At 39.9% G+C, this 27,380-nt stretch overlaps 2 protein-coding genes across 2 annotated transcripts; both read left to right on the top strand.

Moving 5' to 3' along the window:
* Positions 1-241: 241 nt before the first annotated feature.
* On the top strand, positions 242-19,408 carry LOC124142894. Its single transcript, XM_046511589.2, has 14 exons — positions 242-305; positions 910-1,033; positions 1,409-1,623; positions 4,139-4,340; positions 5,123-5,272; positions 6,122-6,264; positions 6,690-6,918; positions 8,965-9,105; positions 9,633-9,779; positions 11,761-11,870; positions 12,483-12,681; positions 15,969-16,088; positions 17,462-17,632; positions 18,171-19,408. Exons 1-14 carry the CDS (start codon positions 279-281, stop codon positions 18,443-18,445), a joined length of 2,253 nt encoding a protein of 750 aa, XP_046367545.2. The 5' UTR covers positions 242-278; the 3' UTR covers positions 18,446-19,408.
* Positions 19,409-21,706: 2,298 nt separating this feature from the next.
* Positions 21,707-26,748, top strand: LOC125374743. Its single transcript, XM_048386106.1, has 2 exons — positions 21,707-24,077; positions 24,216-26,748. The coding sequence occupies exon 2, from the start codon at positions 25,736-25,738 to the stop codon at positions 26,648-26,650; it is 915 nt and encodes a 304-aa protein (XP_048242063.1). The 5' UTR covers positions 21,707-24,077; positions 24,216-25,735; the 3' UTR covers positions 26,651-26,748.
* The last annotated feature ends 632 nt before the right edge of the window (positions 26,749-27,380 follow it).

Genomic DNA, 27,380 nt, shown 5'->3' with positions numbered 1-27,380 from the left:
TAGATCCTGTGTTGTATTTCCAGAAAGTTTATTATAGCAACAAGAGCTTTCATCTTTAGACCGAACAAGTAACTATGGAACTAAATATTAAATACTGCTATCGACGAGCACGGAAACATGTGAAGGTGCTTTTAAAACTCTATGCAGTGTCAGGTATGAACTGGGCTGTATGGAGCCGGATATGGATTTCTCTTGTGTTTTCATTGGTCACTGATAAGGAAGCGAGCACATGACACTTTGTGTACAAAATAAAGAGGGGAGGACGCTCGCTGCTGAACATGCAAACTAAGTGGTTGTTTATTGCAGTAAGTATATGTTGTCATGTGTATTTACAGGGAATGTACAACTACAAGCGGTGTTGCAGTGCATCATTTAATTATGATATCCAGCTATGCGGAATCAACGAGTATCTAATGTTAAAAGGAGCGTCAAAAGTATTTGTTATTAAACAGAATATGATAGGCAATAGAAAAGTAAACTATTTTACATACAAGACTCAGGCCTGCATGCATTAATCTTAAAAAGCTGTTAGAGGACAAGTAAAATGAATACGATTTTGTTGCCAATATCAATTTTCTAAGGTACATTTAGTTATTTTCCGAGGGAGAAAAAATCATAATATTTGCAGAAAGTAGATCTATTTATAAGTGTCAAACTCAAAGTGAAAGTGCTGAAGTCACACGCCACACGCGTCTTCCAAAACAAACATATTTTGGTGTGCATGACAAAAGTTTATTGGCTGATATGTGATTTAATTGAGTGGTTTAATTGGGCCCACATAATCTAATTTCTACAATAAACTATTCTCAGATTATATAAAGCATGACTTGTCTGAGGTACATATACTGTTTCTGTTATTTCTGTTAATGCTACAAAAATAACAACTTTAACAAGGTGGTGATGTTGCAGGTGCTTGGTGTGGTGTGGGGGAGCGTGGTCGGTGTGGCGTGTACCGCCAGCCTGGACACAGCTGACCAATCAACTAACACTACACATGTCAAGAGACTTCACCTTCTATTCATGAACCATCTTGGTACGTATGGGTACAAGTAACTGTCATAAACTGAATCTAACCTAGGGTTTTAAAAAAATTAGAATTATATCTGTCCTCTGGACAAGAACAACTGGTCCCCCTAGAAGACTCGATAGCAACCATCATGACAACAGTGAAAGCTAGTTCATGCTGACAATCTCCATGTACTTTGAGTTGTTCTTAAGACCAGTTTTACCAGACAAAACCAAAACTTGTTGAATGCCAAGAACAAGCACATTGTACACAGTTTTTAATCTCTTTTGATTTGTGACATTGACAATTGTGATTTTGCATGTATGCAGATTTTGTATTTGATGGATCAATACAACATTGTGGAAACCTGTAAAATGATTAATGAAATGTCTGTTACTTCAGATGTTGGTTACAACGGTATTTTCCCCACACTGGGTTTTGTCAACAATGTCATCAACCGGTACTTCACAGTATATTTTCCCCGAGCAGTCAATGTATCACGGCAACTACGTTCAGAGGGATATTTGGAGAGACTAGTGTACACCACCCACCCCTGGCTGGTCAGTCTCTATCTGGACTGTCCCCCCAACTTGAACCTGTCGGGAATTGTACTGCAGGTAAGTGGCCCCCACACATTAATTCCCCAACTCCCCAACCCCTATAACACTTTTGGTATTTATCTTCTTATTTTATATCTATGAAGGATGCCGTAGATGAATGTACTAAATTAATTTTTTTAAACTTTTCATCATGCCATGAATAGATCATCTATTGCTTCGACAATTGTGCCCACAATTGCTGTGCAGAGTTAGGTGTGCCAGAAACCTGTTATCATGAATTCGAATTTCATGTTTACCCTGATGATGTTTCTTGATTTGTCAGCATCATACATGTACTCGTGGATCAATGCTCATGATATCAATCACTGGATTGTCTGGTCGAGACTCGATTATTTACAGGCTGCCGTCATATAGCTGGAATATTGCTGAGTGTGGCGTTAAACAACAAACAAACTTGGACCATGGAGGGGACATGGGTTCCCAGTCATGCAAGGCTTCAAATCACAGTTGTTGTGTGAGGCATGCCGGGAACCTGTGACCATGATTCAAATCCCTGATCCCCGGCTTGTCAGCACCATAGTGGATGTTACCTGATGTCAGTAAGGTAAATGACTGACACCTGCATCACTTCGGGCCCTCCCTCATGAATCTGACATGCTGTGATATCACTGCACATTTACATATCTTGGTAACTGTAATATTTGAAGATGGCACATGTACACTGAGTGCAGGGTTAACATTGTGTATGATGATGTAATGTGTAGGCCTTCTTTGACCATGGGGCCTGTGAAGATCCGGATTAGGATAGGTCTTCAGTAACCCATGCTTCTTGTAAGAGGCGACTAACGTGATCAGTTGGTCAGGCTTGTTAAATTGGATGATGGATGTCATCATATCCCAATTGCGTGGATCAATGCTCATGATATCAATCACTTGATTGTCTGGTCCGGACTCGATTATTTACAGGCTGCCGTCATATAGCTGGAATATTGCTGAGTGTGGCGTTAAACAACAAACAAACTTGGACCATGGAGGGGACATGGGTTCCCAGTCATGCAAGGCTTCAAATCACAGTTGTTGTGTGAGGCATGCCGGGAGCCTGTGACCATGATTCTAATCCCTGATCCCCGGCTTGTCAGCACCATAGAGTATGTTACCTGATGTCAGTAAGGTAAATGTCTGACACCTGCATCACTTTGGACTTTCTTACATCAAACTGAAGTGCCATGATATCTGAAATGTCAGGGTAAAACCAAATTCACTCAACCATTTAAACCATGGCTATATATTGTCTTAACTCGAACTCTGACAGTTCGACAAAGCTGGGCATTGTTAAAATTTCTTTTTTTTTCAATCATTTCACTTGACAATAGAGTAGTTTAAAGCAACTGTGTTGCCAGAAGTATTTAAGGTACATTCCTAAGGCTAACATCTCTAGTTTTCTGCAACAATGATTTGGAAAACTGAATGGTATCAAGATTTTATTGGGAGTCACATCAAGACCAATCATGCTAGAAGTTAAACCAATAGTGAATGGGGATACATGTGCTTGAGTCAGTATGCTAGTCTGTACATTGAAGGGACTTGTAAGCCAGTTAATGTTGTTTCATAGCTATCTTGTTAAAGAAACTAACAGAACAAGGAAACCCTTTTTTTAAGTGTGAGTTTTGTTTGCACATCATCAGAGGCCCAGTAGCAGGGGCAGGTACCGCTAATATTCAGGTGAGTGAGGAATATGCATGTGCTGGTCCTATAGGAACTGAATACTTGCCCTGGATATGCTTTGATAACTCACATCCTTGTGCTTTAATGTGAACATGAGGAACTGTTGGTACCTTTGACCTTGTGTCCAACCCTTGTTGACTAGTGTATGAGGTTGATCCCATTGCCATCAATTGTCAGAGGGTATTGGGGTCTTTAGTTTCATGGAGATGTTTGCCTCTATCAGGGAGAATTATGCATAAAATTAGGTTTCAATCGAATTATTTATCCAAGATGCGTCCAAGTCCAAATTGTTGACTGACTTCTGAAATGGTGTAGTGTCTAGTGCAAGATGGATGAAAAGTGCACAGTTTGAACAAGCCAATGAAATCAAGGCTTGGGTTAGAACAAGAGAAGAAACAATGATACAAACATGGACCAACCCTAGACTAACATCTAGTCTCTGAAATGAACATATTGTACAGAAAAACAGTTGTTCAGTTATCTTAATAAAAATGTAATAAAAGGGAGCCCAGTGACTCTCTTCATTTTCAGATACTGCAGTAGTCTAGACTTGCCAAACACCATAGACTTGCATGGGCTGTATTTCATATATATTTGTATCGGGTCTGTAAGACAGTCTAGGACCAACCCAACCACCCTCTACATTATAAGTAAACTAATCCAGAAGCCCACAATAGATATTGAACTAAGAACCTACTTTACTAACAACTTAAAATAATATTACAGACCTCAAATAGATAAAACATATGTACAACAAAACTGTATGTTAACACTTGTGTCTGCCACACCATTGTCATCATGACAGTTGTAAACCCCCAGTTGTCATGAGTCATAGCCTTCCTTTCAGTGCCCAGGTGAAGACGCTGTGTCAGATTTTGTGGCTGCTGCTCAGCTGGGGGACATCAGCTGGCATGCTGGACCGATGAACATGCAGTTTGAGATGCTGGACACTGCTATGGTGGAGTTTGGGCTTCAGCTAGGACAGGACCTGGATAAACGTCTAGGCATTGTCAGGAAGTTCCCCACAGTCAGTCAGAGGGATGTACCGGGTGCGTGGTTGTCTTCTATTCTGAACAGTCAGTCAGGGATGAGTCAGATGGGTGGTTATCTTCTAAAATGGCAAACCTACCACACAACACACCCTCCCCACCCAAATCTATAACATCCTAACACTAAACACTTTGCATTGTCAGGAGGTTCCCATTGTCTGTCAGAGAAATGACAGGTAGTTGGTAGCCCTCCAAAATACTCTGCGTCGCAGAACTTACTTCGTGTTTGCAGACCTCACTCTGTATTTGTTGACCACACTCTGTGTTGCAGACCTCACTCTGTATTTGAAGACCTCACTCTGTTTGATGACCTCACTGTTTCTGACCTCACTCTGTATTTGCAGACCTCACTCTGTGTTTGCAGACCTCACTCTGTGTTTGCAGACCTCATTCTGTATTTTGCAGACCTCATTCTGTATTTGTTGACGTCACTCTGTGTTTGCAGACCTCACTCTGTATTTGCAGACCTCACTCTGTCTTGATGACCTCACTCTGTGTTTGATGACCTCACTGTTTCTGACCTCACTCTGTGTTTGCAGACCTCACTCTGTGTTTGCAGACCTCACTCTGTGTTTGATGACCTCACTGTTTCTGACCTCACTCTGTGTTTGCAGACCTCACTCTGTATTAACAGACCTCACTCAGGTTGCAGACCTCACTCTGTATTTGCAGACCTCACTCTGTGTTTGATGACTGGACTGTTTCTGACCTGACTCTGTATTTGCAGACCTCACTCTGTGTTTGATGATCTTACTGTTTCTGACCTCACTCTGTATTTGCAGGTATGACTCAAGCCTTGCTGCCTCTGCTCGTTCAGCATGGTATAGCTGCTGTATCGGTGGGGGTCAACCCCATGTCAGCTCCCCCGGCTGTCCCCAAGATCTTCCGATGGGAGTTCCAGGGCGCAAGTGTCATTGGAATGTGGAACCCTTGTGAGTCCTATTCTTTCAACACCAGTATCAAATGTGATAATTTTGCTTTGCGCATTTAATTTTCATCAGACATCACATATATGTTACGCATTTTTGTTTATTTTTTATTGTTACCTTGAATCAATCTATGCATTTTGATTATTGTCTCAGTCCTGTTTTGTTATACCCTCGACCTAAAAGGGTGGGGATACATAGTTATACCAAGGACCTCTGTCCATCCACCCATCCGTCCGTCCATCCTTCCGATGACATTTTTTGTGTGCGACCTATATCTTGAAAACTACTGCATAGATTTTTTTCAAACTTCCTGAACACTATCTATGCCAATAGGGAAGGTGCAGTGCAGAGGTTGATTTCAATATTTGTATATTTTTACAATCATTTGTGTGACCTGTATCTTGAGAACTAGTACATGGATTTTGATATGTGTATTTTATGAAAAATAAAAATACAGCTATTTTTCATTTTTTTGCTAAGAATGCTTTTACTTTTTAATAAAACTTGAAAACTACTGTATGGATTCTTTTTAAATTTAGGGAACAGTTTCCATACAAATAGAAGAGATGCAGTTCACAGTTTGATGTTGATAAGTGGATTTTCTGAGAATTCTTTTTCTTTTTTGTGTGTGTTTTGAACATAGAACTATGTTGGAGTCGATGTCGCGGTATTAGTGAGCCCTGCTCACTTTTTTCCTTGTGTTTGTGTTGGAACTCCGATTAAAACAATTAAGTAAATTTGGAAACAAGGACTGTTTCCAGTGTACAGTTATTAGCTTGTTAACACCCTTTGTCTTCACCCTCAGTGCTCATTTCTTTCATTTTCACGTTACAACTGAAGAGTCTGTTTCAGTCGGATACCCACAGAACCCAGGTCCAAACCCCGCCAACCCCGGTGGGCTGTCGGCTGATAACTGTGTCATATTCCCCGGGCTGGCGGACGCCATGTGCTTTGCTTTCCGCACTGACAACTCGGGACCACCGGAAACTGTGAAGGTGAATTTCACTGGTTGTTTTACTTTAATTACTTGACTGATGGTTCCACAAGGTGTGGATTTGGAACAAAGAGAATAGTCTATTTTTATTCCCATCATATTGTTTATTGAAATTCAGTAAAGAAAAATGTTCTTCTTTCACCCAAACAACAATAATTTCTGTTTAACACTATAAAAATAAACAAGCTTTCAAAATTATTAATTTATATATATTTTGATCTTTTTCCTGCTTTTTGTTCAAGAAAAGATCTGTAAACCATTGTGATTGTTATAATATGAACTTGGTATGATGATGGTACTACACACTTACTCATAAACACATTCAAAGCCTGCTGTGTTTGCAATTGTCACCAAGAAGGTTCAGCACCAGCACAGTGGACTGTTCAGCTTTGCACATGATGTTGCAATGTTTTATTTTTTTTCCAGGAAGTGTTATCCAACTTTGAGATTTCGAGGGCAATCTTCCCAAATGCAGAAGTCCAGGGTTCTACTTTTGAGGCATTTGTGGAGGCCGCACAGAGTGTCAAGGCCCAACTTCCTGTGGTTACCAAGGAGATCGGAGACACCTGGATACAGGGAGCTGGGTCTGATCCACGGAAAGTAGCGGAAATGAGAGCTTTCCTCCGTGCGCGTACAAAATGTCTGGCAGGGAAAGGTAAGGTTCCTGAGAAGAATGTTATGTCTCATAATCCTTGTATTGGGAGAATTATAATCCTTGAATAGGATGACTTGTTATCCTTGAATAGAGAGACTTTTAATCCTTGAATAGGATGACTTTTTTTATCCTTGAATAGAGAGACTTTTAATCCTTGAATAGGATGACTTTTATCCTTGAATAGAGAGACTTTTAATCCTTGAATAGGATGACTTTTTATCCTTGAATAGAGAGACTTTTATTCCTTGAATTGGATGACTTTTTATCCTTGAATAGAGAGACTTTTAATCTTGAATAGGATGACTTTTTATCCTTGAATAGAGAGACTTTTAATCCTTGAATAGGATGACTTTTTATCCTTGAATAGAGAGACTTTTAATCCTTGAATAGGATGACTTTTTATCCTTGAATAGAGAGACTTTTAATCCTTGAATAGAGAGACTTTTAATCCTTGAATAGGATGAGTTTTTATCCTTGAATAGAGAGACTTTTAATCCTTGAATAGGTCATTAACTTTCTTTTAGTGGTATATGTAAGGCTCAGAGTTTGTATTTAGCTGTTGTCTATTTCACACAGTTTCCTACAACAATACATTGTTACAGATTTAGATACATAGCGGATATTAAGTTACTTGTTTCAATTTGTTAAAGGATTTTTTAAAAAGTTACTACACATACTTTATATTGCTATTAATGGATATTGAAGTTTGTTTGTTTGTTGGTTAACGCCGCACTCAGCAATATTACAGCTGTATGACAGCGGTCTGTAAATAATTGAGTCTGGACCAGACAATCCAGTGATTGACATCATGAGCATTGATACACACAATTGGGATACGATGACATGCATCAAACAAGTCAGCGAGTCTGACCACCTGATCCCGTTAGTCGCCTCATACAAGCATAATCGCCTGTCGAAATGTTGCTTTAAAACTATCATATGCTCCTTTCAAATCCTAAAACCGGGAATAATTAATTTAGACTTCATGATTTTATTTCACATTTTAATTAATTTTACAAAAAATAAATCATAAACAATTATGACAGTTCTATTTATTTAAGAACCAAACAACCTTGCAACTAGTGTATGTAAAAGGAATGCCCAATCTCTAATGAATGACAAGCCCACTGCCAAAACCTAAGACATCCTTGAAAAAGTACAGTAAAATCGATCTACACCAACAAACTCAGGAAATGCAAACTGTGAGAGGTTCAAGCGAGCAAGTAATATCATAAAACTTAATATTGTCTGTCAAGATCATATCTACTTCACTCACTTCTATTTGTTCTAACGGTTATCGCTTCTGAAATGCCCCCTCTTGGTGAACCTAGCACTGTTCGTGACCTTATTCCTGCTCGTGCCGTTGATAGCCAGGGAAATGTCCTGTGCAGCATCCTTAAAAAGCTTGGGTTAAGCTTTCATGTAGCCATATTGTGCCATGAACTCTGGATCCCCTTCATAATTCTTCTTTGAGAAATGTAAGGAGCATCACATGCTGTATTTGCTTATGTCTTTGAGTTTGACATCAGCACGTTGACAATATGCCAGCCATAGCTTACGTTTTGGCAGATCGCAGGGAAATTCATGAAAATGAAGGCCAAAAGTATTTGTAGCACTGGAAGTGCACCCAATACAGCATATTGTCACTGCAACTCCATTCAAAATATGGCACTTTTCTTCACTTTCCAGTCGATACCGTAAACACGAATGATCAACACAAAGCAGAATGTCTGGTATAACATCACAGCCACATAAACCCTACTGCTAAAAAGATAAATATGCATACAAGTGGGCATGGCTAAAGTGTTGTAGGTTTAGGAGCATAATTACAATTATTACAAATTATTTTCAAAATTCAATTATGCAGATTTGGTATAAATTCATGTTTGAATGACATTATGTAAGAAAAATGCTCAATTTGTAGTCTTTTCAATCATCCTTTAATACTTTTGTCCGACTTCAATAGCAATGCTGACAGCAAAGGACATGAGCTGCACTGGAAACTAAACATTTGAACTATATCAGTGCGACTCTCCTCTCTTGCAGTGTGTTCGCTGTCTGACCCCGCCTTCTACAACTCCAGCAGGTTCCTCCTCAAGATGGGGGAACACACGTGTGGACTTAGTAGTGTCTTTGACCAGTTCAACTGGACAAATGTCCGATTTATTAATGCCATGAAGCTCAAAGGTAATAATGCAACCAGTTACCATGAAAATCACAAGATAGTTTCCATCAATCAAAGTAGAACCTTTCGAGTTTGGATGTGTAGACTCTAGACATCATTTTATCAATGTTCATGAGGGTTATGTTTTATACCAAATTTCAGGACTTAAAAACAAATCACCTTTATGCTTTTTGACAAATAACTGTTCACATTTCAAAACTCAGGCCAACATTGATAATGTGATATGATATAGTGAAGGACTGTCACATTTTGTCAAAGGGCACGAAATGCGAACACTTGTCCATCTGTCATTAACTTTTGCATTTTAAACATCTCATCTGAAACTAGAAGGTGTATGAAGCTGAAACACAGTATGGATGATTCCAGCTATGGTGCCTTTAAGATGTACAGGTTCACAGTGTTCTGATCTGTTATTTTCTAACAATGTTCATTTCAGTTGTACAACAAAATGGTTTATGATCAGAGATGACAGGGGTGGAATGAAGTCCATACCACACAGTTGTCATGGTGATATGTCCTTCTCCTTCAGACCAGCATTTCCTGGACGGCATCTCGTCATGGGTGGAGCAGCGACAGTTTGCGTACACGGCGCTGGACGCCCTCGATGTGAACCCTCTCATGGCTGAGGTGAAGTCGGAATGGGACATGTTGAAGGCCAGCAAGCCCAATCTGGCAGGTATAGTGACAGTCTGGCAGGTATAGTGACAGTCCGGCAGGTATAGTGACAGTCCGGCAGGTATAGTGACAGTCTGGCAGGTATAGTGACAGTCTGGCAGGTATAGTGACAGTCTGGCAGGTATAGTGACAATCTGGCAGGTATAGTGACAGTCTGGCAGGTATAGTGACAATCTGGCAGGTATAGTGACAGTCTGGCAGGTATTGTCACAGTCTGGCAGGTATAGTAACAATCTGGCAGGTATAATGACAGGCTGCAGGTATAGCGACTGTCTGGCAGGTATAATGACAATCTGCAGGTATAGTGACAATCTGGCAGGTATAGTGACAATCTGGCAGGTATAGTGACAATCTGGCAGGTATTGTCACAGTCTGGCAGGTATAGTGACAATCTGGCAGGTATAATGACAGTCTGCAGGTATAGTGACAGTCTGGCAGGTATAGTGACAGTCTGGCAGGTATTGTCACAGTCTGGCAGGTATAGTGACAATCTGGCAGGTATAATGACAGTCTGCAGGTATAGTGACAATCTGGCAGGTATTGTCACAGTCTGGCAGGTATAGTGACAATCTGGCAGGTATAGTGACAATCTGGCAGGTATAGTGACAGTCTGGCAGGTATTGTCACAGTCTGGCAGGTATAGTGACAATCTGGCAGGTATAATGACAGTCTGCAGGTATAATGACAATGTGGCAGGTATTGTCACAGTCTGGCAGGTATAGTGACAGTCTGCAGGTATAGTGACAATCTGGCAGGTATAGTGACAATCTGGCAGGTATAGTGACAATCTGGCAGGTATTGTCACAGTCTGGCAGGTATAGTGACAATCTGGCAGGTATAATGACAGTCTGCAGGTATAGTGACAGTCTGGCAGGTATAGTGACATTCTGGTTGGTATAATGATAGTAGGGAGAGTAAGCAGGGAGACAACAACAACGTACTCCCTCAGAACAATACCTTCCAGTAGCTGACTTCTCAGCCTGTGCTACTTGCGGAGGCCTCTGTGTTTACGTGGTGTACTGATGGGCTTGTATAAATCATAGTGTGGGTGACCACAATTAAACTAAAGCTGTGAGAACGGCTTCGTGTTCTGGGTTCAGTACCGGTATGTGATGTTGTTTCTGCAGGCTACATCAAGCTGTCTGACCCTACATCTATACAGAGTTGTGAGAACGGCTTCGTGTTCTGGGTTCAGTACCGGTATGTGATGTTGTTTCTGCAGGCTACAGCAAGCTGTCTGACCCTACATCTATACAGAGTTGTGAGAACGGCTTCGTGTTCTGGGTTCAGTACCGGTATGTGATGTTGTTTCTGCAGACTACAGCAAGCTGTCTGACCCTACATCTATACAGAGTTGTGAGAACGGCTTCATGTTCTGGGTTCAGTACCGGTATGTGATGTTGTTTCTGCAGGCTACATCAAGCTGTCTGACCCTACATCTATACAGAGTTGTGAGAACGGCTTCATGTTCTGGGTTCAGTACCGGTATGTGATGTTGTTTCTGCAGGCTACATCAAGCTGTCTGACCCTACATCTATACAGAGTTGTGAGAACGGCTTCATGTTCTGGGTTCAGTACCGGTATGTGATGTTGTTTCTGCAGGCTACATCAAGCTGTCTGACCCTACATCTATACAGATTTGTGAGAACGGCTTCGTGTTCTGGGTTCAGTACCGGTATGTGATGTTGTTTCTGCAGGCTACAGCAAGCTGTCTGACCCTACATCTATACAGAGTTGTGAGAACGGCTTCATGTTCTGGGTTCAGTACCGGTATGTGATGTTGTTTCTGCAGGCTACAGCAAGCTGTCTGACCCTACATCTATACAGATTTGTGAGAACGGCTTCGTGTTCTGGGTTCAGTACCGGTATGTGATGTTGTTTCTGCAGGCTACAGCAAGCTGTCTGACCCTACATCTATACAGAGTTGTGAGAACGGCTTCATGTTCTGGGTTCAGTACCGGTATGTGATGTTGTTTCTGCAGGCTACAGCAAGCTGTCTGACCCTACATCTATACAGAGTTGTGAGAACGGCTACAAGTTTGGGTTCAGGGCTGATGGGGCGCTCAGCACACTGTCTGACCCATATACCAAGGTGAGTGTATGGTGCTGTTGTAGTGAGATAGGGAGCCATGATGTACCTTGATAACCATTCCATTACTAGATACACACAGGGATGTGTTGTCATACAAACTAGAAGTATTGTTTATATCTTGTTTTTATATCTTGTTTATATCTTGTTTATGTCAGAAAAATGTATCTGTTACCTGTGAAAGAATTTTAGAAATTGGTTCTCTGACAGATAGAATTTTCATTCCCAGTCCTTAGAGCTGATTCTGGGGGTGCAGGCCAACAATTCTAATATGGTGCTTCCTGATTTCAAATATCAATATTTAAGAAGACTTCAGTTTTAATTAATGAACACATTATCTGGTATGGTAGGAAGATTAAACTTACTACAAATCATTATATTCATAAACAAAAACTCCTTTCCCAAGACTTGTATATCACCTGATGACAAGTTTGATGGAGCAAAATGTCAGATATAGTGAAAACAATTTTAAAGACATGAGTGGCAATCATCGTTATTACCCATGTGAATAATGAACTTTGGAAATAATAAGCTCATCCCGTATGTCAGATTTGGCTGATATTGATACCCTTAAATGACTGAGTTTCCTCATGTATGTTTACATGTGATCCACAGTTGAACTGGGCCAGCAAGACAAACCCACTGGGGCAGCTGGTGTATCAGACATACAACCAGACAGACTTTGACAATTTCTTCGCGACGTACCAGCCCGGTGTCTCATGGCTGGGCATTGGAAAGCCCAACATGACCAACAACTCAGACGCAGAGAGCCGGGTGTGGCCGACCCAGCTGATAGATGTCTACAGGATTGCAGGTAGCTACCAGGGTATATATATATATATATATATATATATATATATATATATATATATATATATATATATATATGAATCAGAAGGGTGTCAATTGAATTGGGAATATTTGTGATTAAAATAATGTGAGAGATGTACTTTACCGATTGCTGGCCCTGCTAACTCCCTTTTGTATTCCACATTGTTAAGAGAAGGGGTGAAACCCCCTTAACTCCTTCATAGCTCTCACCCCATTATAGCCAACTCCTATAAGCATCCCTCATCCCGCATCCCTGGACCAATCTGTAATAAATCTTATGGGACCCCATACTGAGACTGGAAATGTATATGTGCATCTGTATTGTTTTGTCTGATACAACCTCTGTGTAGAAGGAGGTGCATATTATTCATGTTATACCCACAGACATTGATGTTTTTATTAACACTGAAAATACCAAGATGTTTCCCTTTTTGCGATCATGCATTGGTCGATATCAAACGCTGACTCGTCAAACTGTTCAACATATGAAAAAACTAATAAGACGCGATAATCCAAAAACTGCTCTATGGTTGTTTTTATGATTTTTAGATATTTGGCAAGAAAAAGCAGAATAATGACAGTTTTTCATCACCTTATCTATATAACTGTTTCATTGGCTTTCTTGAAATTGGTGAGTAAATAAGAAAATGTACGACTTTATGGATAACAACTTCTGATTTGTTGCATATTGCGATAACTCAGTGCTCTAGCTCCAGCTTGATAACGTCGCTATATGCAACAAACCAGCAGTTTTTATCCATAAAGTTGTACATTTCCTTACTTTGTCTCCAAACCTATTATCACGCTCCCATTTGTCAGTTTTCTAAGTGAACTAAACTCCATATGCTACATAAAGACAGGGACTGGCAAAGTAGGTGCTACCCCAAATAACTTTTGTGAAATTCTGTTGATGGGATTTGAGTGGACATGGTAGAATGGAGGTTAACATACTGTATTTTCGATGTAGAGCTAGGTTACATGTAGATTTAAGCACGCTAAATTGAATTTGGAACCGAACGCGCAGTGTTTTGAGTGGGTTGTCGATCTGAATTACGGAATCACCGACAACAGCCTTTAAACAAACTATGGCTTTTTATATACTCAAGCAGTTTGTTTACATGGTAATACTTCACTCGAACACATGATAGCCATTGAAAGCATATAAGCACAGCAACTTAGTAAGCTAACATGAGGTGGGAACGCCTGAAGCATGTAAAGAAAACAAAGCAATCGTTGCAAAGCTTTCGTTGTACACCACACATCACCGTTATAACGTCATATCGCACATTGTGACGCAAAAGATATGACATCACAGTTGTATATAGAAAAGCACCAAATACCAAGCTCTCTGTTCTCCTCAAAACTTAAAATAGATATTTTCTGCACAAAATGTATAGCCACACATCCTTTAAATATTGTCTTTTGTAACCTATAATTGTTGATATAATTATTTAAGTATGCCTACCGACAATGACTGAAAAAAGTACTATTCTATTAATATTACCTTCCACGGTGATGAGGCTGTCAAATAGCTGTTTCAATCAAAGGGGGTACATTGTGATTGACAACCTCTGATTGACTAATCAGAATCAAGTACTGATGTAGCCACAATGTTAACAATTGGATTATTTCATTTTGGTGACCAGTTAAAGATTGCCATATATATGTAATCCATACTGTTACAGAGCTCAGTTAAGCCACTTCATCACTTCTGGTTCATTAAGTTATAGATGCAAACTGTTTTTCTTCTGGTTCTGCAAGCTTCTGAACATGTACATGGCGCACGTTAACAAAAGCTTCTACTGTTTGCATTATTAGTGTATCACATTATTAGTGGGTCACTTTATTATTGTGTCACATTATTAGTGTGTCACATTATTATTGTGTCACATTTGAATGTATCACATTATAAGTGTATCAAATTATTAGTGTGTCACATTATTATTGTGTCACATTCTTAGTGTGTCACATTATTAGTGTATCAAATTATAAGTGTATCAAATTATTAGTGTGTCACATTATTAGTGTGTCACATTATTAGTTTGTCACATTATAAGTGTGTCACATTATAAGTGTGTCACATTTGAATGTATCACATTATAAGTGTATCAAATTATTAGTGTGTCACATTATTATTGTGTCACATTCTTAGTGTGTCACATTATTAGTGTATCACATTATAAGTGTATCAAATTATTAGTGTGTCACATTATTAGTTTGTCACATTATGAGTGTGTCACATTATTAGTGTGTCACATTATTAGTGTGACACTTTATTATTGTGTCACATTATTAGTGTCACATTATAAGTATGTCACATTATAAGTGTGTCACATTATTAGTGTGTCACATTATAAGTGTGTCACCAAACAGTTCAGCAGCACTAGACTCTCTGGATGTCACGTGTCATGTTGTAAACAAAATGGTAAAGTCTGAGCACTGCTTGCATTTTGAAGAATGACTCTTGTATGTGCACTTACTCACTTAGTCACATCAATGGATCATGTCCTCACTAATCGTTAACTTGTTTGCTCTCATGGCCTTTCAGGTCATAAGTCGTCCATTATCTGGCATCAGCAGCGTCCTTAACCTTTCTAGATTTCGAGTTCAAGTTAGTTCAAGGCATCACAATTTAATTTCAGTGTGGCCACCCGGTAGCCCTGTAACTGTAAACATTGTAACATATGCGACTAACATGATGAATGTCATGTGGTGTGAAAACGTTTATTCAGGGGAGGTCACTCTCCAGGATACGAATGTCGTAAACACAATGCATACGGTAGATGTTGTTAACATATATATCACAAACATCATCTCCTCAGTAACCTCTGGATGAATGGAGCTGATCGAGACTTCACAAGCTTGTGCTCACCAATGATCACACCCCAAATGGCCCAAATTCATTTTTCAATATGGCTGCCATGGCATGCTGACGAACAGCCAAACTGAGGGAAGTGAAGTTTGGAATGTATGTTTCCCCCTATGGAGACATCATATTTTGTTCAAATCATTATTGTTTTAGTCCTCAGTATCTATGCTGAAAAAAATGAATACAAATTGTACCAGTGTTAGTTTTTGTTGACATTTGAAACTGTTGACTTCAAATCCAGATGATCTTTAGTACCATGTTCAGTATATGTAAAGTGGAGTTCTCTCTGCAATTATTGTCAAAGGGGGATAACTCTACACTGTGCACCCATCGAACGTTCAAACTGGGTGCAAATGCTTTGGAGTTGAACTGGGGTCAAGATATTGTGTTTTTTCCCCTAGGAAGTGCTTGTTCTTTCCATGCCCATATTCGGATGTCTGGCGGGAAGGCTGTCGAGTATTATGGAGCCCCGTCAGAAGTGTGGGTGTCCTATGTGACAGAGGATTTTGCGCTACCTCCAGGTGAGACCTGCTTGGGTAATAGATAGAGGACAAGAGACAGTACTTCATCAGGATATAGAGATTCGCTTCTCCCTATTTAACTTGCATCTACCTTTTCAGCTTAGCTGACTTAAAGTTATGTGAGCTTATGTTATGGCCTGTGTGTCCATTACCTCGGAAACCGTTTGACCAATGAATCTCTAAATGAACTACACATGCTTTTCCCCACCAATGATTCCCTTCAGACAACCTGTTGGGGATGTTCAATGAGAATGGTATGTGTGTAGAAGGTGGTGGGTCTCAGCACATCTTCAGTGTTTTTTGCAATATTTAAATTTTTTTAAATAATTGATTTACACTTTAACCATACTGACAGATGAAATGACTTCATGGCCATTGTCAAGCCATTTTTTGTTCAAAATGTTATGAAATTTGGTTCATCCATATGTGGTAGTTGGGCTCAACATTTATGGGTTTTTTACTTGGTATTACCATGCTCTTGTATTCTCTCAAAATGACTTTCGTGGGTTTATTAGTTCTCATAATATTTGTAGAAAATATTTTAATATCAATGCTGACAGCCTTTTTTTTTAGTTTTATTCTGTTAACTAATGACTACATATCCAGGTGAGCTACAGTGCTGTGGCACTTATTCCTTTTATCCGATATACTGTCAGAGCACACAGCCAAATGTTTGAGTTCTGCAAATTGAATATCTGTATATAAAGGAAACAGTTGGAAACAGCTCTTTCACTGTCATCGCAAGGCAGACAAATGAGACTGTGTAACTCTCAAGGTACATGCAGCTTCAGCGAACTGTTGTATAGGTGTATTGGGTTGAGTAGCTTAGAAAGAGAGGGAAATGAACCCCAAGATAGAACAATGAACACATCTGATCCAGTTTGGGGGCTGGTGAACTGAGGGAACATTGCTTAATTGTCCAGTGTAGACTTTTAGTGTCAACTAAAACCAAAAGGATTGTAAAAGTGATGGAGGTTTGAGTTTCGACAGGATGTGACCAGCATAAAACAGATGCACAAGTGCAAACCCTGGACAACCATTTCTTGCAAAGATTAATTGCAGTTCAACATAACATATTCGACGTAATAAGTGCCCAGGGCGCTCTCAAAATTAGAAATATGGGGGCTCTTATTAGAATATTATTTTGGTGAAAGATAAATTTCGTTGTTTATACTGACAGCCTGAAATGTTTATATGCGACAGATATATTTTTCCAGAATTTAATTGCCCATATTTAATTGGGATTGTTCACTAGCCAATATATTAGCAAATATCGCCGTGGGCGCTTATTAGAGCGGGGCGCTTATTACGTCGAATACGGTAAACATTATGGATGACTTACTAATTAGGCAGTTGGTTCATTCCCATGCTAGGTTTGCACATCGATGTTCAGTGGTTTGACAAGACTCCAACCCGACTGCCAGAAGCGCTGTTCTTCACGTTCCAGCCGCTGAAACAAGAGGCCTACAGCTGGCAGCTGCATAAACTGGGTCACATCATAGACCCACTCAATGTCGTGCTCAACGGCAGTCAGAGACAGCATGGTGAGTGACAGTCGGAGAGATCATGATTTTTTACTTCTCAATACGAGTATCGCTCACAGTCGCACACTAAGTATGAATTTTTATTCTTACCTTACATGGTTGCTTCACTAATTGTCACACTAAACACGAAATAGTAGTGGAAATTAGTAGTGAAAACGTAAATATGTTCATCCATCATGCCATACGTGACACTGCCAACTGTAAATTGTCAATGTGCCAAGTATTTGTCTGTCCAGTCAATGAAAGAGATGGCTTACACACAACAGATAAGAGAACATGCAAGTATCTTGATATGTCTCGGATCGTGAGAAGGGAATCATGGTACGTATCCCAGTTGGTGTATCATCCCAGCTATAGTGAAAAGGCATACACATAATTATTGTCATTGAGACTCCTGTGCCGTGGTAGACAATACATACAGGTAACCAGAGGGAGCATCTTTAGTCACAGAATCACATGATTGGACACAGTGTTACAATGGGGTCGTGCCACACATTCAAAGTCTATTTTTCCTAATAATTATTTTCTCCACTTCTAGCTATAGACAAGGGTGTATTTTACCGTAGCGCCACCAACCAGGGCATGGAAATTGTCTCCCCTGATGCTCCCATAGTGACTGTGTTGACCGATGCTGACCCCATCTCAGCAATACCTCTACCACTGACCCCAATCAAGGACATCAACGGCATGGCATTCCAACTCTTCAACAATATTTGGGATGTCAACTTTATATTCTGGTACCCATACACCAAGGAGGACATGAAGACAGGGAGCAAGTTCCGATTTGCTCTCAATTTCTTGGATGGAAATTGATGTTAATAATGACTTAGATTTACTATTTTATCTAACAAACAGTTTGATTGCATATTGTCAGACATTTTATGAGAATGTTTACACTGTATGGAAAATTTTGATTTTATAAAACATTTTTTTCTTATTTTTTTAGAATGTTTATGAGCTTGATATTCTCGAGCAAGATGTTTTCATAATATGTAAGCATGTACAGACACAGGTGGAAGTTTACTGAAGTACTTAAACAGATGCACGCTATTTACACTGTGTCAGAATGGTTTTCTACCTAATCTGGAAGTATTTCTGGAAGCATTTTAATAGCTTCCACATACTATGTCAAGTCCACAGAAACCGGTACATCTAGTCTCACGTTGGCTGTAAAATAATGAGATTCTTTGTAAGGTACCTAGCTTCCTCTAGTCATACACTGGCTGGGAGATCCAGGCAGGCAGTTTGTAAAGTGAACATTTGAGTGGCTGTAGTGTTGGAACTTGGTGCTGGCCATTATGCCCACTACACTGAAAGGTGAAAGTGACAAACAGATGAAGCTCCTAGATTACCAAGTTCAAATGTGGGGTGATAATAAGGAATATCCAAATATAAGAATGAAAACACTAATGATACTTCAGCCCATTTAATAACCCACAACTATGTACAATGTTTACAAACTACCTTCTATAGCATCCATGACGTGCTGGCTGCACAATGTAATGCAATGCAATACTAACAATGATTGCAAATCATCAGCTGTTTGTTTGGTACACTGTTACACCCTGAAACCCTGCTGGTGTGTTCTGTCCACGAAAGCCTCCTGATCAGGGGGACTCCATATATGGGGGGACTCCTATGTGGGAACCTCCTCTGAGGTCTAGTGGTAGAGTGGAAGGGCCGGGGTTTGATCCCCAGCCGCCACATAGGAAATGATGTTAAAAGGTACTTGTTGCCATGCCTGGCACTCTCTCTCTCTCTCTCTCTCTCTCTCTCTCTCTCTCTCTCTCTCTCTCTCACTCACACACGCACGCACGCACGCACGCACGCACGCACGCACACACACACACACACACACACACACACACACACACACACACGTGTGTACATGTAATAGTACAGACTTGTGCTGGTTTTATCATGCTAGCCGGACTTGTGCTGGTTTTATCATGCTAGCCCACTGAGATACCATGCCGCAGTTTAACATGGGTACCCCAGTCAGACACAGTATACTGACTCTAATATCAACCACCATCAAGCCACCGACCTTCCCATCTCAAGGCAGATGCTCTACCCACTAGACCAAGGAGGCAATCCTTATACATAGGAATATACAGGCCTTTCTTATTTCATAAGTTGGTTTCCAAATGTCTTTCTAAAAAGTATGAAACTATAAAAAACTATAATTCGACCATCAATTATTTCAGTTTTGAAACTTATAGGCTCAGTAGGCTTTGAATAGGAATTAATTGTTTTGCCACACTCCTTATTTTTCGAGTTAGAAGATCTGTAAAGAATTACAAAACAAAATGCCGCATGTTAGGAGCAGCTAGGACTGTATGGAGAAATGTGACAATGCTAGTGTTTTGTTCCTATATCATATTTGATTTTTATTTATGAGCGACATCTGTTGCCTCTCTTCATCAGAGCATGCACTGATTCCCTGGCAGACCAGCTCCATGTAGGGCCTCGTTTTGTAGTTTCTTGATTTACAGGTTTATTTTTATTATTATGGTGGTCAAAATGAGAAATATGTTTTTAAAAACATGGTGTTTTTAATGATCTTTTATCATTGTCAGAAAGGCAAATTAAATGAAAAATTTGTGTTTTTCCTCTCCAATGAATTTATTTTTATAAATAAGTAAAACAAATGTATAGTTAGCTTAAGTTTCAGGTGTGTACTGGGGACACGGGTGGCCCAGTCGTCTAAGGCGCCACAATTCTCTGTGCAGAGTTGCGTCCCTTGGGCACGCCAGAAACCTATGATTGTGGGTTCGAATCCCGGTTCGCCCCGATTATGTTTCTAGGTTTGTCAGCACCATAACCGTGCTCATGGGTTTCATCAAAGTGGTAAACGTCAGAGACCTGCATCACTTCGGGCTTTCCTCCCACATTAAGCTGACACGCCGTGATATAACTGGAATACTGTTTAAAAGCGGCATTAAACACACTCACTCACTCACTCACTCAGGTGTGTACTTATTTGCATAGTCGCTGTTAGATTTCTCAGGTTTTTTCAGGTAAAGGATTGTATGTACTTTGACTGCAGAGACCGGTAGCCCAGTTGACCTAGTGGAGACAGGTAGGTAAGGTTTGAACCCCTACAGGGTGGTTAGTGGTTAAAGTATTCGCTCGTCACGCTGAGGACCCAGGTTCAATTTCCAACATTGGTACAATGTGTGAAGCCCATTTCTGGTGTCCCCCGCCGTGATATTGTTGGAATATTGCTTAATGCAGGGTAAAACCCAAAACTCACTGACTGACTGAACCCCAATGCTGTTCTGCGCACCTCAGTGAGCCTCACCTTCACGCTCATGTGTTGATGTCAGACAGAAACATGATTCACCCCTAATTCTCCAGACAGAGCTTAGTGTACATGCATAATGGTCATGTGTTTGTTGGGTAAAATTGTTACAATATACAGCCGTATTTCATGACAACTACTTGCAGTGAAACCTTCTTAGACTGGAACCCTATTAGTCCGGAAACCAGGTATTCCAGACAATCTTGCAGCTTCCATATACATCACATGGAGCATACTCTGGATTCTTTTGTCAGAACATTTGTTAATCCAGACTACTTCAGCTGAGGACTGTCCAGACTAAGGAGGTCCCACTGTATCAGGTGTATTATGCAGTGCCAACAACAGCACTTACTTATGTGTTCATCATGATGTGTGTGCAGATATATTAAGTGGATCTTCTCTCAGGAGACCACAAGACTCAGTAAGCAAACGTGTGTATGCATAATACCAACAGTGTATTGGTCAACTTTTGCCTTGTTATGCAGAAACAGCTGGTTTTTTTACTTTGGATGTGGTTGATAGACTGGCCAAGAACATTGTGTAGATGGTCATTTTTAACATCATCCCAAGGCAAGAGAGTTAACTGACTTTAAAAGTCCAGTTCCCACCCTTGCCGAACTAGGCTGGGATTGCTGGGCTCAATCGTAGCACCACCAGTGGCTATGTCACTTCTAAGCCTCTCCTATGGACCAGTCAGATTCCACCTCTCGTATCACATGCATTTGCTTCAAACAAAATGGTGGCACCCAGCCACAGTTTACAAACCGGATTTTGATTTCATTGCGCAATTTTTATTGGACTATGCATAGACTCGTTAGTCCAGCCAAAATGTAACTCCATATTACCAGCCATGTTCAGTAAGGGTGGAAACTGGACTTTTATGGTCAGTTGACTCTCTTGCACTTTTAGTGGACACTTGTGCCTCTGTTTTGACGTTTGAACTTTGACTGCTGTGATCTAGTGAAATTGCATAATGGACATCATGTGTAAATCATCAATCCTTGTGAAGCTGAGTCACTGCATGGTCTGTCCCACCACTGGTATGACCGGGGGGCTGCCAATTATTCAGGTCACATTCTAGATTACTTGTACTGTAACCATTATCAAAATCCCTTTTCGAATGGTTACCATAACATGTCCATTTATGCATGAATGAACGTGCAATTTGGTGTGAAGTGTCATTTGTGCCTTATTTTGTTCTTATTTTTACCTTAAAACTTTTACTGCATCTTATATCTATGATGAATAATGCATATGTGTGAACCTCAAGATATGTTACGGTATAATGCTGAATCCCACCAATGTTCTCAAAATGTGCTTGTAGAACCAAAATCTTGTTGCCATATTGAAGAGTGCCTCTGTGGTCAAGCAGCCACACACACACGTGCATGCACGTTGCTTTATAAGTGCAATAATCTTGGACGCCACGTTAAACCCAATTTCACCTCACCGCCATATTGAAACTCCCTGTGACCATTACTTGACTACTTATATGTGTAGCCATGTGGTATTAAAATATACACAATGATATGTTTACTTGAGAATATCAGTCTGAAGTCTCATGCTAAAAATTGAAATGTATAAAATATTTAGGGAGTCGGGAGTCATATGAATTTTACAAAATGTCATAATTTATTACATTATCGTAAAGGATGTTTTGAACAAGACAGCCATGGCATGTCTGAGGTTGTCAAGCTTCTGTTGTATATGGGCCTTGGACAGTGTAGTAACTGAGTATCAGGTAATATAGGAGTTCTTGTCAAGCCTTGTGTTGTACCATGGCCTTGGACAGTGTAGTCACTGAGTATCAGGTAATAAAGGAGTTCTTGTCAAGCCTTGTGTTGTACCATGGCCTTGGACAGTGTAGTCACTGAGTATCAGGTAATAAAGGAGTTCTTGTCAAGCCTTGTGTTGTACCATGGCCTTGGACAGTGTAGTCACTGAGGATCAGGTATTACAGGAGTTCTTGTCAAGCCTTGTGTTGTACCATGGCCTTGGACAGTGTAGTAACTGAGTATCAGGTAATATAGGAGTTCTTGTCAAGCCTTGTGTTGTACCATGGCCTTGGACATTGTAGTCACTGAGTATCAGGTAATAAAGGAGTTCTTGTCAAGCCTTGTGTTGTACCATGGCCTTGGACAGTGTAGTAACTGAGTATCAGGTAATATAGGAGTTCTTGTCAAGCCTTGTGTTGTACCATGGCCTTGGACAGTGTAGTCACTGAGTATCAGGTAATATAGGAGTTCTTGTCAAGCCTTGTGTTGTACCATGGCCTTGGACAGTGTAGTCACTGAGTATCAGGTAATGTAGGAGTTCTTGTCAAGCCTTGTGTTGTACCATGGCCTTGGACAGTGTAGTCACTGAGTATCAGGTAATAAAGGAGTTCTTGTCAAGCCTTGTGTTGTACCATGGCCTTGGACAGTGTAGTCACTGAGTATCAGGTAATATAGGAGTTCTTGTCAAGCCTTGTGTTGTACCATGGCCTTGGACAGTGTAGTCACTGAGTATCAGGTAATATAGGAGTTCTTGTCAAGCCTTGTGTTGTACCATGGCCTTGGACAGTGTAGTAACTGAGGATCAGGTATTACAGGAGTTCTTGTCAAGCCTTGTGTTGTGCCATGGCCTTGGACAGTGTAGTCACTGAGGATCAGGTAATATAGGAGTTCTTGTCAAGCCTTGTGTTGTACCATGGCCTTGGACAGTGTAGTCACTGAGTATCAGGTAATATAGGAGTTCTTGTCAAGCCTTGTGTTGTACCATGGCCTTGGACAGTGTAGTCACTGAGGATCAGGTATTACAGGAGTTCTTGTCAAGCCTTGTGTTGTACCATGGCCTTGGACAGTGTAGTCACTGAGGATCAGGTATTACAGGAGCTCTTGTCAAGCCTTGTGTTGTACCATGGCCTTGGACAGTGTAGTCACTGAGGATCAGATATTACAGGAGTTCTTGTCAAGCCTTGTGTTGTACCATGGCCTTGGACAGTGTAGTCACTGAGGATCAGGTATTACAGGAGTTCTTGTCAAGCCTTGTGTTGTACCATGGCCTTGGACAGTGTAGTCACTGAGGATCAGGTAATATAGGAGTTCTTGTCAAGCCTTGTGTTGTACCATGGCCTTGGACAGTGTAGTCACTGATGATCAGGTATTACAGGAGTTCTTGTCAAGCCTTGTGTTGAACCATGGCCTTCAACAGTGTAGTCACTGAGTATCAGGTAATATAGGAGTTCTTGTCAAGCCTTGTGTTGAACCATGGTGTTGAACCATGGTCACTGAGGATCAGGGTATACAGGAGTTCTTGTCAAGCCTTGTTTTATATTAATGCCAAAGCTCATCAGGTGATGTTTGAATGCTTGGATTGCAGATTGTTGTTGCTTATCTGTTGTGATATGATGTTGAATGTGACTGGTTCACATATTACACCTTGAATATTCCAGGATTCGTTTAATAAAATATAATGGTACTATATAATCACTACCAAAAGAAGCATGAATACCATACATGTTGATTAATTAAGAATGAAGAATTACTTATACATGTATTCAAGAGATGTTAGATTGTATATTTAATGGCAGGTAATAATGGAAGAAAAATAAACTCAGGGATATTGAATAGTCTGTTTATTTTTGCTATTGTTGCATGCATCAAGCAATGTATTCCACCAATGCATCAAGCAATGCATTCCATCCGTGCATCAAGCAATGTATTCCACCCGTGCATCAAGCAATGTATTCCACCCATGCATCAAGCAATGTATTCCCACCCGTGCATCAAGCAATGTATTCCACCCAAGTCAACAATCTCATCAAACTCAGATCTTATTACGATTCACCTCACCTCACCGATCCCCTACCAAATGGATGGGTCTCGAGAATGTTGTGTGCAGCCATGACAGTATGTGCCCGCCTCCAGACACGTGCACGGCCGTCTACCATATGCAAGAAAAACCGACTTTCATCAAACAGTGGATTCTCCACCATGATGCAATATTCCAATTTAGACGTTACTCTCTTCTCATTCAACTTTGATTGGAAAACAACCTGTTTTGTGTTGAAAGTCGTGAACAGACTGACGAATATGTGTGCCTTACACAATTTACATACTTTATTTACACACCTAAGATGTTTTTTCATGTGATCGCATAGTAAATTTACATATACGGACGTATGTATAGTTACACATGTGTAAAGTTACTTACGTTAGTAAATGTTGTGCATGTGAACGGGGTATAAGACCATACGAACCGCTTTACGGGTCTGAGTTAACAAGAGACGTTTGATTGGTCTTCTGGCTCTGCATCCAGCTGTTTTCAGACGATTTCTGATGGTTCTGTTTGAGATCGCTCTGTACCTGCCAGCCACCGTGCCTTTAAAACTCTATGGGTATTGTTTTCATTGTTTCTAAATGATCTGGAACCGTTTTTATACTCTCAAAACTGCCCTAGTGTTTCTATTCAATGTCAGTCACTTAATGGTCTGTTAGATCTCTCCGTTGTTTTGTTCGCTTTACTATATGCAGATGGTACAGTTTTGTTAGCTTTTAATCATCAAAGTTTACAAAATATGTTTGATATTTTTCACTTCACTGCAGAAAATGGAGATTGCATATCAGTACTAGTCAAACAAAAATTATAGTTTTTGGTGTTGTACAGACAAGTTGTAAAGAGACAAGAGTAAACATATATTACTAAATGGCTCACCAATCGAATATGTCACTGATTATAAATATCTTGGAATTCACTTTACAAATAAAAACTCTTTCAAAACTTCTATTAAAGCAAATTGTGAATCTGCCACTAAGGCCATGTACTTTGTATTACGCAAAAGTAAAACATTTAATCTGTCCATTAAATGTCAATTATATCTCTTCGATGCTATGGTAGACCCAATTCTATTATATGGTTGTGAAATCTGGGGTTTTGAAAATTGTAAACAAATTGAATCTGTTCACCTTAACTTTCCACGTAAATTACTTCCCATTAGGAAAAGTACACATTTATACATGTTGTATGGAGAACTTGGAAGAGTACCTTTAAGTAATTCTATCAAATGCCGAATGGTATGTTTTGGGGCTAAGGTCTTATCTGGCAAAGAACAAAAGTTATCAAGAATTCTATATCAAATGTTATACATTGAAGTCTGTACAAACAATAGCTGTAAAAAATGGATAAAATGTTTGGAAAGTATTTTCAATGAAACGGGCTTCAGTTTCTATTGGTTAACATGGTTAAGCCAACAAGCAATTCCTCCTAATGCCCTTAAATCTATCATGTCGTTAACATTATCAGATATAGCAACTCATACATGGAATGCAGAGATTACACATTCTTCTAAAGGTATCACATATCGCATATTTAAAACTGAACTCGTCCTTGAAAAGTATAAATTAGTTATCCCTTTCTCGTTGGCTGTAAAATTCCTTCTGTTTGGAACCTCATGCCACCATTTACCTATTGAACTAGGTAGGTGGCACAACATCCCTGTCAAGGAACGAACGTGTAAACTCTGCGACATGAGCGATGTTGGTGATGAATTTCATTTTATTTTTGTTTGTCCTTATTTCAAACCCCAACGGAAACTATATGTTCCAATTTCATATGCTAAAAACCCAAATATATTAAAATTCAAAGAACTTTTTAATTGTAAAAAAATAAATGTTATTAAGAAACTCTGTACATTCTGTAATGTCATTATGAAAACTGTAAAATCTTCCATGTAAACCATCCCGCCATCTTATGTATTTACTGTTTGCATATTTGTACCTCATATGCCGAGGATCCCGGCCTGAGAGTAAATAAAGTTCTGTTCTGTTCTGTACACTGGACGTCGTCTAACGAGTGTTAATGACGCTGCATCTTCTCTCATTTGTGCCTTATGAGGCTGACTTGGGCGTGGCCTGTCCACAACTTCATTTGTAGTTCGGTATTTCTGCTCTAATCTTGAAATTACAGTATGGTGACGTCCACTTTCCCTACAAGACATTCCTGCATTTTTCATTCAAATAATCTACCATCTAAACGCTTCAGACAATCTACAACGTGCCATGATAATGCTTTATAATAAGCATGCAGCCTGAGTGAGAAATGTGGACCTGCAATGTTCACGACCAATATGGGTTTTCAGACATGTCATGGGTATTGTGCTCCACGTGCAGTATGTGCAACATGAAGTGCCTTGACAGTGGTATTGGCACTGGTATGGTGTGGAAAAAGGGCCATAATATCTAATGTATGGATACATCTCATTTTCAAAACTTCTCATTCTGTGTCATTTTGATTTTGCTGGTGCTTAATTAGTTTCCAAATGTACAGGTTATACAATTTGAAATAACACCACAGCCATTAACTATCCATAAAGATTATTTTATGGTTATGAATGAAGGCTTGACATATATAATGCATCATAAGGCGAGGTGAAGGATTAAACAATAGTGATTAAGAGGTGTTTCA

This window comes from Haliotis rufescens, unplaced genomic scaffold, assembly GCF_023055435.1.
Source record: "Haliotis rufescens isolate VD_foot unplaced genomic scaffold, xgHalRufe1.0.p SCAF_6, whole genome shotgun sequence".
Classification (NCBI taxonomy): Eukaryota; Metazoa; Mollusca; class Gastropoda; order Lepetellida; family Haliotidae; genus Haliotis; species Haliotis rufescens.
Note: the sequence above shows the minus strand (reverse complement) of the source record. Positions and strands in the feature narration are given on the sequence as shown.

Bases quoted from the DNA above. Each gene is read 5' to 3' on its own strand.
- LOC124142894 (XM_046511589.2), top strand. From the start codon at position 279: ATGCAAACTAAGTGGTTGTTTATTGCA. The intron at 306-909 runs GTAAGTATATGT...GTGATGTTGCAG, and splicing joins CTAAGTGGTTGTTTATTGCA to GTGCTTGGTGTGGTGTGGGG. The intron at 12,682-15,968 runs GTAGCTACCAGG...TTTTTCCCCTAG, and splicing joins AGATGTCTACAGGATTGCAG to GAAGTGCTTGTTCTTTCCAT.
- LOC125374743 (XM_048386106.1), top strand. From the start codon at position 25,736: ATGTACTTTGTATTACGCAAAAGTAAAACATTTAATCTGTCCATTAAA.